General features: G+C 38.9%; 1 protein-coding gene across 1 annotated transcript in view; it reads right to left on the bottom strand.

Annotated features, from left to right (window-relative positions):
* The window catches only part of EHBP1 (EH domain binding protein 1), a gene marked incomplete at its 5' end in the record, with an annotated part of 222,802 nt that overhangs the window by 107,584 nt on the left and 101,234 nt on the right, over window positions 1-13,984 (bottom strand). Inside the window, 2 exons of the mRNA XM_084262567.1 lie at window positions 4,159-4,345; window positions 10,506-10,758. Of these exons, the coding sequence (XP_084118693.1) occupies window positions 4,159-4,345; window positions 10,506-10,758 (440 nt within the window). The remainder of the gene's footprint in view (window positions 1-4,158; window positions 4,346-10,505; window positions 10,759-13,984) is intronic.

Genomic DNA, 13,984 nt, shown 5'->3' with positions numbered 1-13,984 from the left:
CCATCACCTCTGTGAAACGCAAAACCTGGTTATCCAAACTATGTCCAGAACAGTAACATATGAATGATGGTAATAAGCCTAACAAGGCTTCAGTTGGGCTTGACAGCACTTCAGGTGACTGAAGAGCTTTATTACAGCTTTGCAATTTGTAAGATTCACCTAAATATAGCCAGCTCACCATGGTCTTGAAGCCATTTGAGATTACAAATTCTGGGATAATTCCAGGCTTTCAAGACTTTGGATTTTTAAGCTGTCTCCCATGACTCAGATTAGTTTTAGAGGAAACATGGAAGGAAGAACCAGAGAGAACTGAGATGCTCTTTAGTAAGTGTGAGTAGGTAATAGTATTTGGAAACAAAACTTCCTTTCAACCAAAATATGGAAAATATGAAACTAGTATTATAGGTCTAAGAGCTGCCTGGACCTTGCCTTATCTATGACAGATAGCTGCCCCTTCCTCTCCAATACAGGTGATGGGGTTTCTTCAAGTTCTTCTTCCCTGCTCAAAGGGAAGACATTAAAGAGGCTTGCAAAGGGTTTGCTACTATAGTTAACTGATTGCTCAGGGAAGCAGTGCAAGGCAAACATTTGAAAAAGATCAGGGGAACATCAGAGACACTCAGAAGCTGCCTGGACACAGACCTGAGCAGCTGGCTTTAAGTGGCCCTGCTTGAGAAAGCAGTTTGGACCAGATGACCTTCACAGGTACCTTGTCCCCTCAACACCTTCATGATGCTGTGAACAATGAGGAGAGGTATGTTGGAAACTGCCAAAGAGACAAGAGTAGCTGGAATGATCCTAAAGCAGCTAAAGAAGTAGATGTGTCCCCCATGAAGAATTAAGACAAAAGGGGCAAGACTCTAAATCACTGCTACTTAACCAGCCTCATGTGAACTAAACCTCTCAGGTTTGGGGCAGACAGAAACAACCTCTTCCATACTCTTTGCTCATATCTGGAATTTGTTAAGGAAAAGTAAGCTGCCACCAAGTGAAGCAAAGTCTTTGGGGGGGAAGAGACTAAAGCCTTGCAGTAGTGGAGGCACTGTTATGGTTATAACTGCTTCAGGCACATGTACACCATATTGTTGAGAACAATCATTTCAAGGCAAGATGAAAAGTTCAATACTGTCCATACTTGGTATTACTACTTGTCTTTCTGACCAGCAATCATATGTAATTGTCTGAGCATGTCAGTCTCCCACTGAAATTCAGTCTTTGCTTCAAACTCTACCTCTACCATTTTCAAGGCTATTAATGTCAATGCCTACTTTTCAGTCTCATATTCCATCTTTGCTGATCATTGGGTCCTTGAAAGTTACTGCCATCTCATGACTCTACTCTGGAGTACGTCTTTAGCCTGGGTATACCACGCATGGCGCTAGATACCACCAAATCAGAAGATGTTTTCTGGAATTTTCTGCCTAGTTTTACATGAAATGTTCACACTGAATTATCCTGTACAACATACCTTTCTGAACAAGGGAACTAGAAGGAGTTTGGGTTTTGTGATAATAGGGGTAATAAATTGTGGATCTGATTCCAGGAAGAACTAAAAGTAGTAATCAGCTGATAAAAGACCACATTCCTTAAAAGAAAGCCTTTTGCAATTCATTTAGATGCACTAGCTTAAGTCTGTTCTCAAATGAGATGCATCCAAGACTGCTGAGTGCTAAAAATTCATTGCAGTGTTTTTGGAGTCTTTTTTCCTTAAACTCTAAAGTTCTAACATTAATGCTGTCTGTGTGTAGTCTGAAGGTTAGCATTCCTGCTTCTGCAGCCATTTTCTATGAAGACAGCCAAGACTGGGAATTAAACATGTCAGGGCACTTAGGTTCTGGTCAGAGTTGTGGCAGAGATTTTCTGTGCACAGCAAACTTGGACAAAACCCTGAATAAAATCTTATTTAACCTCCCTTTGCCTATGCTTATACCTCCACGGGACTATTCCCCCCACCTAAAGGCATGTGCTAGGTTCAAACTCCGTTTTGATGGGAGTTTTTTCAGAGTTGCCAAACATTGTTACTATTATTGAACAATAAACAAACCGAGTCTTACTTGGGCACTATTTTGTACTATGGTGTGAGGAAACTCTGTAATTTAATTTTCTTTAAATGCCAGTACTTTTTCAAATTTCAAAAAGCATTCCAAGTAAAGTGCTTTTGACCTAACATTATGAGATCACCTTAGAGGAAAACAATTCAAGCACAGAAGAAGCCTGTGCTTACAGAAAGCTTTCTGAATTGCAAGTGAGCATACAATATTTTAACACACCCAGTCAGTGAAACGTTCCACTCTAGCTGTAATATAATAAACCAGGACACTGCATCAGCTTTGGAGCCTCATATCCTCCAAAATCCTGTAAAAAATAAATTTAAAGCTTTCCTGTACAAGAGAAGGTCAGTATAAAGCTCCATCTTCCTCGCAGCCCTAATGAATAGCAAAGTTTCAGTACTGGGACCTTTGCTGATCTCAGCACCTTTGCCGTGCGTCAGCATCAGTGGCTGAGACAGGCTGCAAGCAGGCAGCAAAGTATTTGGAAACAAACACCCTGCATAAGAGCAGGAACTACATGACCATGTTCATAACAGCCCAGTCTTCTCAGCAAGTTCAATCTGGCACCTTTTCTTAATCAATTCCAGCTTTCAAACAAACTAAAACTTTTTTCTGCGAGAGACAAAAAGTATGACAATCAAACCCAGTAGCAATACATTATTTCAGCCCAATGAAGACAAGAAATGAAGCAGGTATACATATTTCCTTGGATGCAGACCTGTAAAAAAACCCACCTCTCAAACAATGAGCAATGGGGGCACAACCTCCATCAAGGAACCTGATAAAATCTCCTCTGCAGATGCCTCTTCTCTGCCTGGTAGTACCAGAATGCTTTACTTTGGCCACTTTGCTTTGACCTGAGGGCCAGACTCTGCCTGAAATCAAATAATGTGCAATACTTTTCCATACAGAAATTCTGACGAACAGGATCAACCCCCCTCAGAGCACGATATGCTTTGATTTCATACTTCCCTGGTTGGTTTTGCATATTAACAATAACTTGTGAATCATGCTTGTGGCCTTACTAGTTTGCTTTGTTGTGCTGCGAGCAGGGAGAGATTAGATTTCTGGTCTCACACTCTTTACCTTGACTGAGTGATAAAACTATACAAGATCAGAGTGTCAGGGGAAAAGGACATGTCAGCAATCTGGTTGAGTAATTAAGCAACGAAATGATAGGTATGACAAGCAGCTTCATTCAATTCTTGAAGTACAGCATTTCCAACATGAGGCAAAACAGATGATAATACATATAAATTGTGTGAGAAGTGTTGGAATGGAAGCCCTCTGTCCACATCTTCCTACCCTTCAAAATAAGCAGCCAGCATGTATCACATTCATTTTTAAGAAGGGTCCATTAATTCATACTATTAAATACTTTACTTTAAAAAGCGCAAGTTGTTCCAACTGCTGAAACATGGGAACTGAAATTCACACTGACAGAAGTTAGCTGCTAATCCTAAAATACCTATAAGCTCACATTGCCCTCTTCAACAGAGGTTAACTCATATATTCCCTTTGACACACACAGATGGAGGTAGATACCTAAGTATGCTTAGTCTGGACATTCCTAATAAACAGTTCATCTGATTTAAAGTACACCTTTTTTTAAACCACTTCGACATACCTACAGAATTGGACATATATAAATCCCAATACAAAAAAAAAACCCCACCAAACAACAAAACAAAACAGTATCCAGTACTAAGCTCTTAAAACCCAGATTTATGACAGAAATGTGGAGACAGACTTTTCAACAGGGGCAAGGCTTAGCAGCATTACAATAGATCAAGACAAAGTATTGTTCAACATGATTTTCTTCCTTCTCGATGGCATATCCAGCTGTCCGGTAACATTTGTTACTAGAAGACTCTTTTCTTTGAAACTGCGGTTGCTGTTACTGTTGTCATTAAATCCTTAAAGAAAAAATACAAGCTCCTACTGCTGCTCTCTCCCTATGAACCACCGAGTGAATAGAGATGAGCCAACACCTTATTAAGTATAAGCAAAGCTTTTAAGATGGCCTGCAGAAATAAATAGGATGTCTATAACACACATAAAGGTACTGCTAATAACAAAGACCAAATTTTGGTATGAAAAAACCTACCTTAGGAGAAGAAGAAAGCTCCCTCGATGCAGGAATAGCTGACATGTTCTCACTCACACCTGTCTCTGTCTTTGGCAAGAGATTTGGTGGTTCAGGAGCCTTTCTTTTCATCTTCTTCTCTGGTTCTTGCAGCAGAGCAACTTTAATTAAAGCAGGGCTTGATTTTGGTTCATAAAATGGATTTGATCTAATTAAGAGAAGGGAAACATATTTCTTTGCTATTTCCTTGGAATTAGAACTGAAAATAAGACCTGTTTAGAGAAGCCAACGACAAAAATGCTTTTATTATCCCATGTAAGAATCCATTTTGCCTTTACATACTACTTTTCCATACAATTAAAAAGCCAATTACAACAGTTAAAACTTCATTAGGTCAGAATTTCCATAAATGTTTGGAAGTCCTGTAAATTACAGAAGTTTTATCAATTGCATAAAGATAACTCTTCGATTATACTTTGCTATCTATCAAGGACTGATCTGATTTAGACAAGCTCAATACCAGCAGATCTGAGCAAAGTTCCTAGCTGTTTAATACTCTGAAAAATTAAGAACGCTTCGTCAGAACAGAGTTAATAAAAATGAGGCCTCTTTTACACACATGCTTCACCATGGCTTTAGAGGCCTCGCTATTGACTGGCCAAGTCTGAAAACGTTGAGCTCCATAGGCACACAGTAGACACAAAATGTAACAAATGCAGCATAGAGGCACCACACCATTTCAAGAGCACTCTTTGGATAAGGGAATAGTGTAAGAAAACTACAGCTGACGTGTGCGTACTTCTACAGATACCTTCAGCCATCATCTGGCTATTTTGAAAGTCATTTTGAAAACAAGGTCTTGTTTAAGAAGCACAACAATGATTTTTCCACCAAACAGATGCAGTTCAAGGAATTACTCTTCTTGACTCTGGTGTTCACGTTCCAAGTCCGCATTTGTTCCACCCTCAGTAAATACCTCCACAGCATTTCCAAATTTTACCTATTAGTTTGATATATCAAATTTCAATACTACATCAAATATTGGCTTCTAACTATGCACTCAGAAGAGCCAGAAATTTAATATCCTGCTAAGGGTTTTTTGCATTGAATTATTATATTCATAAAGTTTGCTTGCCATATTTTGCAATCCAGAACTGGACAGTTAATTACAAAACAGATATGTTAATTCCTTTCTAGTCCATACTTCCCCTGCCAGGCATACTTATCACATATCTTAAACCATGGTCATGTAACTAAGTCACTGCAATTCCCAGAGATCTGTCTGCATACAGTTAGATAAAGTGTAACTGATCATGGCAAATAACCTCAGCCCCTTGCACTCAACCCTAGGCAGAAACAATAACACATATGGCATTAGACAAGAGCCTACCTAGTGAGACCCATTCACAAATTTCCTCTCAGGATAAGTTAAGAGTTGTGAGCTAGAACACACTGTTTTTAAAGAACTGCAACAGCAAAACTTGGGCACAAGCAAAACCCCAACTACTCATCCAGTTTCCTTTTGCACTATATGAAATTTCTCTTGGGTTTGTGTACTTTTAGTATGAAAACATGTCTTTCAGCCTCAGGAACTGATTTTAGAACTTATTTTAATGCAGTTTACCATCACCCTCTCTTCACTGTGAAAAAGCAAGCAATTAAGAATCCACACCACAGAAATTATGGCTGGTTCAAAAAGGTAAAGTTTACTGCAACGTGTGCCAGAAAACCAAGCTCAAAAGCTCCAGACCTTTCTGAGAACTGCTTGTTACAGAGGAAGATCTAATACCAGATACCAAAGTGAAAGGAAAGACTGGCGCTAAAATAACTCATCGCTGACTGAAGGCAACTTTCAGGAGGTCCCACTTTGCTGCCCATCAAGTGCAAAGCCACCACTGCAATCAAAACTCAAGGCAACATCAAAATAACGAGTTGAATAGAAACGGATGGGTGTTTTCCATGGGAGGCAGCAGAAAAAGGAGAGCATTCAGGCTGAAGCAGAGAATGCATCTAGCTGTCAGTAGCTCTAATATAGCTGACAGCCCAGCTCAGCTGTCTTCAGACACCAGAAAGTTCAAAGGGAGGTGAAAATGAAGATAAAAGAGATAAAGGATGAAGAACAATGTGTTCTGTAGGAGAGCACAAGGTTTTCTTTAGTTTCACAAATTAGTCTTCTGAATAGCCAACAAATGCAGCATGTTTGGCAGGAACTTATTTATCTTTGTGTACATGTTACTAGAAAAGTGTAAGGTGTTAAAATTAGTTTGGTGCGAGAAAAATAAAGTAAAAAAAATGTGTGGAAGAACCATCTTCTAAATTTTATAACTCCAGAATTGTCTGTGCTGCATGAACTATACTGTGTGAGGCTAAACCCTCATATTTTGATCATAGTATAAGCAGAACACACACACACGCTAGTTCTTAATTTTTCCCTCTCTACTGCTTTTAATTGGTCTTACAAATACATAAAAGACTTTTAAAAAATGAAGTTTAACACAGAAAAACAACCAACTTGCTTCTTGCCCAAAGAGGCTACAAATTTTGGAAGTCACTGGGACCTGATGTATGTAGTGGAGAAGTGTCCAACAGCTCCCATTTGGGAAAAGCCTGGCTGAAAAAAGCCAAAACCTACCAAAGCACTTTTCTCTGAGGTTAGCCCCCACAGTTTTGGCTTCAGTCAAATTATTTAACTGATCCACGCAGTATGATTTGCCTGAAGAGATACTACACTGTCCACCACAAAATAACAAAAAAAATCATGTTAATGTGACAAACTACCTGGCGTTAAGCTGTCACTGGCGGTGTGGTGGCTTGTGGCTTCTTGTGTGACAGGCAGCTTCAACAGATGGCAACCCGATAGTCTTTCCAATTAGACAGCATTATTCTAAGCCACGCAATGATTAATGAGATAAGAAGCCACAGAACCAAATAGTATCTGAAAGAAACTTTTATTCTCACCAATTTAAAAAAATATTTTTATCAGTGTTACTGGTTAACTGCAAAAAAAAAAAAAGTCAACGTTTTATTGAGAAGGCAAACCAATGTTACCAATCAGAAGAGCTAGGGTTGAAAGCATGATACCTCTTAAGCAGTTGTGGGTTATGATATTTCCAACTAGTTAAATTTAACGTAGGAAGATATGCTGTCCTTTATTACCAGGTAGCAACCTACCATTTTGATGTATAAAATTCAAAATGGCAAAAGCAGAAATTTACATCAAGATACAAATGCCCAAACTAGCACAAGGAAAGCGTGTCCCTTATCTCTAGCTGGGTGTAAGACTCTAGCCAGAGGAAGTATGTTTTGAGAGCAGTCTTACAGCAGAACGTGTGTACTGGCTAAGCTAAGCACTGTACTGTGCAATGCCTCATTACGGTTATGCTTGTGACTATGCTTTGCTTATGTATGTTGTGAAATCTGACGTGATCTGCACAACCATTAGTGAAGTACATCTCAATTAAGCCAATTACCCAAGATAAATCCTTCACAAAGGCACAGTGAGGGTAAGTACCTTTTCCAAGATTAAGACAAGAGTCTGTTACAAAACTGGAGTCAGAGTTCAGCTCTTGGGGCACTTTATGTAAACTCTGAGACCCAAGTCAGAACTAGGGATCTGCCAGAGCAGAGTGTGGTAAGGGTCCGGATGCTGACTCGCGTGTCCACGTTCCCATCACACACCATTGCATTTCACACAAAATACAAGAGCAAAATGCCAAGTAGTGCATTAAGTGAACTCCAATGAAATGTTTAAGACGCAGGGATGAAAACAGATCACATATCCTGAGTAACAGTAAATGTCTTTCAGGAGCTTTCTATTTCTCATGCTTTCCTTTTATCAGGTTTCAAAATCATTGCTGGAGAAAGCACTGGACCAGTGGCACTCACAAATTATTAAAAACTACCCAAGTTTTTAATAAAAGACAAAAGACAAGATGTTAGGAGTGTGGTTGAAAGTAATAGGCAAAGTTTTCTAACGATGAGTTATGACTTAGATATTCAGCCTTGTTTTGAATACACTGCTCAGGCCCAGTCAACACATCTTAAAATAGAGACAGAGCAGAAGGAGTAACAGGGTCCAGAGACGTGCGGTGAAAATGATTAGAGAGAAGAGGCTTCTGTATGAAGAGAGATTGAAAAAGTTAGCACCATTAAACTCGGACAAGTGACAATTAATGGTGAACATGCTAGAGATACACAACACAGCAACTGTTTACAGCAGATAAAACCAATACTACTAATTGTTGTTTTGATAAGCCAGAAGAAGAGATTGTGTATGGGACTGGAAAGGTAACTTGTTCACAATCAATAAAAGGAAACATTTCATGTAAGATCTTGTTTTCTTGTGGAACACAGCCACAGATTGACACTAGAGCCTAGACTTTAATAGGATTTGGAAGAAGATTAGCCCCCTATGTAGATAATAAAAGCATCAATAGTCATGTTAGATAAGAAACAATACGCATCTGGACATACACCCTCATGATTTAGGGCACACACAAGCTACCAACTGGCACTGCCTATGAAGTTTTTCCTTTGATGCTCACTGTAAAATACCTTGGCAGAAACTTTCTACTGAAAAATCTGAAAATTAATGACATGAGGTAAGGCAAAATAGCAGGTGTAGGTGTTAGTATCACAAGTCCTGTGTTCTTAGCCTGGAGTTTTATTACACTTATTCCTCCAGAGTGTTTCAGTATAAAGATGTTCTCCTTGCCATACTTTTACCCAATACATTTATCAAATACTCTGTATATCTGTTTCAGGGACATGGCAGTCCTCTAACCTGGGATGAAAATGTGGAGAGGGGGTCAGTGCATTAAAATTAAAAAAAAAAAAAAGTAAAAAACTATTTTACAGTGCTTTTTGACTCCTTGTCCTTCTGTTTGTCCATGGGACAAATGAAAGCACAGATTAGACTTATGTCCAAGTAGAATCCACCTATGGGGAGTTTATTTTTATCCTTGTGGGGGTGGGGAGTGGAAGGAGTAAAGCAAATGTGGTCATTAAAATAAGGCAGCTGTTGTAAAAAAAGGGCAAAAGAAATCTACAGTCCAGTACACACAAAAACCAAGGCTGCCTGTTCCAACAGTGATGCAAGCCCGTTCGGCACAGATTTGCTTTGGGTGGGAATGCAAGTATAAATATGAAACTGAAAAAAATCTTCACTTGCCAACCCATGTGCACTTTCTACTCTTCTCCCTCTTTGCTGCCCTCTCTACCCATGTCTTTGTAGGGGTAAAAGTATACATATTTTTTTCTCCCCGTGGATTCTGATGATCAGCGACTGATCAGGGATGCTTGGTGTGATCACGCTGTGCTCTGACACAGTGGCCTGTGCAGTTTGTTCAGGCAGTACCCTGATGAATGGGGCTGGCAGAGACATCATTCCCCTTTGCCCTTTGTTTGCTTGTTTGTTTGGGTTCCCCCCCAAATAAACAACAACAACAAATCCACAGCCACAGAGCTTTAAAAGGAAAAACCCCCGCAGGGTCCTTTATCATTCCTGTTAGGAGTGCACAGGAATTCTTCAGTTCCCTAGAACACAGCTATAGAGAAACAAAGGTGGTGATATGACACCTGTATATGTATGTATTAAATATGAAAGCAATGCAAATGTCATGCCATGATAAATCTCATTAAGTGACATAGAACTAAATGTTAATTACAGTTGTTGTCTACAAAATTGCTCACATATAATGATCACAAACTGTCTCATGAGTGGTGTGGTTGGTGAGTAATGACCACAAACAACAAGTAAGCATAAACCTTCAAACCTCCCAAGCTGCACAGCTATTGCAAAAAGCAATCATTCCTCATTAGGTTTCTCTAACAAGAGGCTGTTGGTGTGAATTTATAGGAGTTTTGTGTGTGGTTATCATAAAAGAAAAAGACTAATAAAGTGCATATGGTGTTATCTTTCCCAGACTCAGTTTTATGACACTGTGCTGTGCAGACTGCACAGTGGTCCTCCCTTTTATGTACTGCACAAGTATAAAACAAACTCTGCATTACCATAAACAATATTATTTTTGCACAGTAATGATAATGGCAAAGAAGACAGAGCTCTGCTGCTCCTTAAATTTTGGTTCACTTGCAATTGGCAGGCATGGAAAAAAAGGTACTCCGACTTGTTCTCTATCAAGTAATTTGCTATCAGTGAGGCAGAGAAAAGTTTCCTAACTGATCATGTTCAGCTGAATAGCATGACTTGGGGGTATGGTATTTCCTGCTGCTGAGCTACCTAAGGATCCGTCTGTCCTAAGGAGGTGATTAAGGATCACCATTGTTGAACCCAATACACCTCAAGATTAAGCCCCGGATACCACTAATGCTTCCAAAGCTGCTGAAATACAAAGAATCATACTTACTCATCTAGCTCTTCCTCTTCAGCTTTAGCGGTATCTGCATAGAGGTATTTGCTCATATCCACTGGTCTGACATTTTTCCTTTTTGCAGGTTGTGGAGGAGAACCTCGTACAGTTACAAATGTTTCAGGCTCAGGATCTGGGTCATCAAATGGGTTCAAGTATCCAGAGGCATCCTCGTCCTTGAATGGATTGTAATTGTCAGTATAAAACCTTTCTTCTGGCTTTGAAGATGAAGCAATTTCAGCATCTGGTTCTATCAAATAACAAACAAACAAACAAACAAGTCATTAACCAGATTTTAAAATGTGAAAACATTTTATCAGATCTTTACATGTTGAAGGCTTGTGAAAAGGCTTGCTTCATGATCCTTGTCTTAGACGAATTTTCATGCTTTATTTATTTACAGTGTAACCTTGTTTATTCAAAAATAGGGCTTTCAAAAGGTCATTTAATCTACAGCATATTGTATAGGTTTCATTTTCTCACTAAAGCTATTTCAAACTAATTAGTTATTCATTTTCTTATTTGTCATACAAATGTTTTAAAATCTGTTGCAATACCATTTTCCCAAACTATTAGCTAATTTTTATCCTAACAAATATTCTTACTTATTTATTTGAGCTTTTAATAGAGAAAAAAGATAACCTGTATTTTATAATAAAATTACTTTCACTGGATATTAAAAATGGTGATAGCAAGTAGGTCTTCTTTTCATTTCTTAAAATTACTGGACTAATTGTATTTCAAAACACACATATTTTCACTGCTAACTGCTCCTGATAACAATACATAATCTCATAGTAAAAAATGAACTTAAATTAACCTTAAAGAGACAGATAATCAAATTACTCATCTATTATTTGGGCTGTACAACAAAAAAGTTATTAGCAACCTGGAGCTGCATGCAGTTCTTCAGGGTAACAGACACTGCCAAAAGAATATTACACAAAAGTCAAGGGCTGCTGGATACTGAATAATACAAAGCCCCACAGAGAAATACATTTCTTACAAAGACACTCAGTGATGTTAATCGTACTCTTCTTGCAGCAGCAAATAATCAGAAACTCAGGTCAATGTTGGATTTGATGTACTTTCGAAACCTATGCAAACAGAACTTCAGTGCAGTGTCATTAAAAGCCTAATTTTCAATAACCACTCCCCACATAATTCGTAATGAAAAGTCCTTTTCAGATGTATGGTTACTATATTAAACAAATGGTACCTTTTAGCTTGATAAGAAGAACTCTAAAAGTTATTTGTAGCAAGGCTCTACAAAATAAGATGATGGAGTTCCAAGTGTGTTTGTCACTGAATAAATATTTGGGAAGACAAAATCAGTAGTCAGCCAAGTAAAGAAGGGAAGGGGCAGCAAAAGAAACAGCACTGTCGTTACTTGGGTTTGGATGGATGATGGTAGCTGCTAATCCTGGTGAACTGTAACAGAAACACCTCTATTCCATCAGTAAGCTTCCAGTTCACCCTGTCTGCAGTCATCAGCACAGCCCAAGGTAGTAGAAAGCTTTTCCCCACATACAGTGACTGACAATCAGACAATCACAGACCAAACTCCTAGTTGGAAAAGAATGTGGTCTCCATATGCCAGTAGCAGCTTCACCTATCTATGCTTTGGAGTAGTCACCAGTCACTAGACCAAGCATGTGGAGCAGGAATGGCTCTAGCCCTTCTCAGAACAATTAAAACGTACCAGGGACTGGAAAAATTTCATTTTAGGAGGAATCTCACATTTATAGTGCTGCTCTTCTTGGCTCTTCACATTTGAACTGCAAAGACTACATTAGCACATTGTCTTCTATGCTATTTCTAAGGGTCTATTTCTGAAGTGATGTATCATGCTCTGTGTCCAGAAAGTAGAAACCAAATGGGTCTGGCTGGAATAACAGGAACAAAAAAATTATCAAAACCTTACTTAAGCCCAACATAGATACTCAGGAGATAAATCAATCATCTGAGACTGACGGCAAGGTCAGCTGGGTGAAACAAAATAAAACTGTACTTTGCTAGACAATACTGCAGATTTTAACTGGGTAGACACACACAACCATACACAGTCCTGGTGCCTGTGAGATTTCCCCATGATGATTATTCAGGAAGTTATATTAAAAAATTCCTTTAATTCCAAGTGAGGCTTGCAGTTTCTTATTCCTTCAGCAACCTGGTCCAACTTTGCATTAAAGCAGCAACATACACTGCATACATAAGAGAGGGATGTATCTCGTGAGTTCTTGTGTCTAACTTCAAATTCAGAATACATCTGTAACTCTTTCAAGTAAAAAAATGGAGTTAAAGAAAAGGAGACTGAGAAAAAGCATAAATCAGATGCTACATAGAAATGGGATGAGGTGAAGGCAAAGTGAAATCACAAGAAGTTATTATTATGCTTAGTGGTCAGTCTTTATACAGTCAAAATATGTTACAAAAAAAATCAAAAACCTTGCGGCTAACAGTAAAGGACCCCAAATAATCAGGGTTACCCAAACCTAAAAAAGAGGCTCTGTTACTGTTTAAACCTATTAAGCCTCACCTGAATGTCACAAAGCAACATCTCAGTTGCGTCTTAGGATATGGACATGCAGACAAACTACTGCAGGATAAATCAGGGTGTGTATTTGCAGTATGTCACCTGTAGTGCATGTGTTCCCTCCTACCCCAGAATAAATGTAACATGCTTATCCCTTAACAAAAGGGAATAAACTACCGGGCACTTATCCTGGAAGAAAGGGTAGTTACTGTACAGCAGGTGACACATACTAAGCTCACATCCTGGTTTATGTGTGGCAATTTGTTCACAAGCCCGCATTCCTTACAAAAGCCATGATAAACTGGCATTGAAGGTCTACAGTTTTACTGACAAGGGGAAAAGAAATCAGTCATGGTAGAAATTCTCAAAAACATAAATATGGTCACATCCTTTGACAGGGTTATAGGTGAGATACATTTAAAATGCTGAGCTTTGCTCTATGTAATTAAAAATTTTACACTAAACCAGGAAAAGAGGTACATCACACTAGCATCCTGTGCAAGTGGCTCCAACAAGCAGCAGTTTTCCTCTGCTTGCCTGGGATGTCTCAAGTATGGGTATCTACAGGTGAGCTTACTGTCTCAAGTCCTGTATGGCCTGAGGTTACAGGTGTCTGAACTGTTCATGTCTAAAACCAGGTGAGCCAAATCCCACCCTTAGCTGTGTAGATATGCACGACTTGAAGCTCATGGTAGTTGGGGTACCAGGCAAATGTTACCTACATGTTTAGTGATTTGATGGACTATGTCAAGACAAAATGGTTTTACAGTCTGTCCTCAAATACAAAGCAGAACCAACCTAACGAAATGCAGAAAAACAACTGATGTACATTGTATTCAAGTTGTGCATCAAGGTTTTTAGCTACCTTAAAGTTTGTTAAAATGTTAAAATATCCTATCAAGAGTGCATGACTATGAATACCTGCTTCTGCAACTGCAGA

Source organism: Gallinula chloropus (genome assembly GCF_964237585.1).
Source record: "Gallinula chloropus genome assembly, chromosome: 3".
NCBI lineage: Eukaryota > Metazoa > Chordata > Aves > Gruiformes > Rallidae > Gallinula > Gallinula chloropus.
Note: the sequence above shows the minus strand (reverse complement) of the source record. Positions and strands in the feature narration are given on the sequence as shown.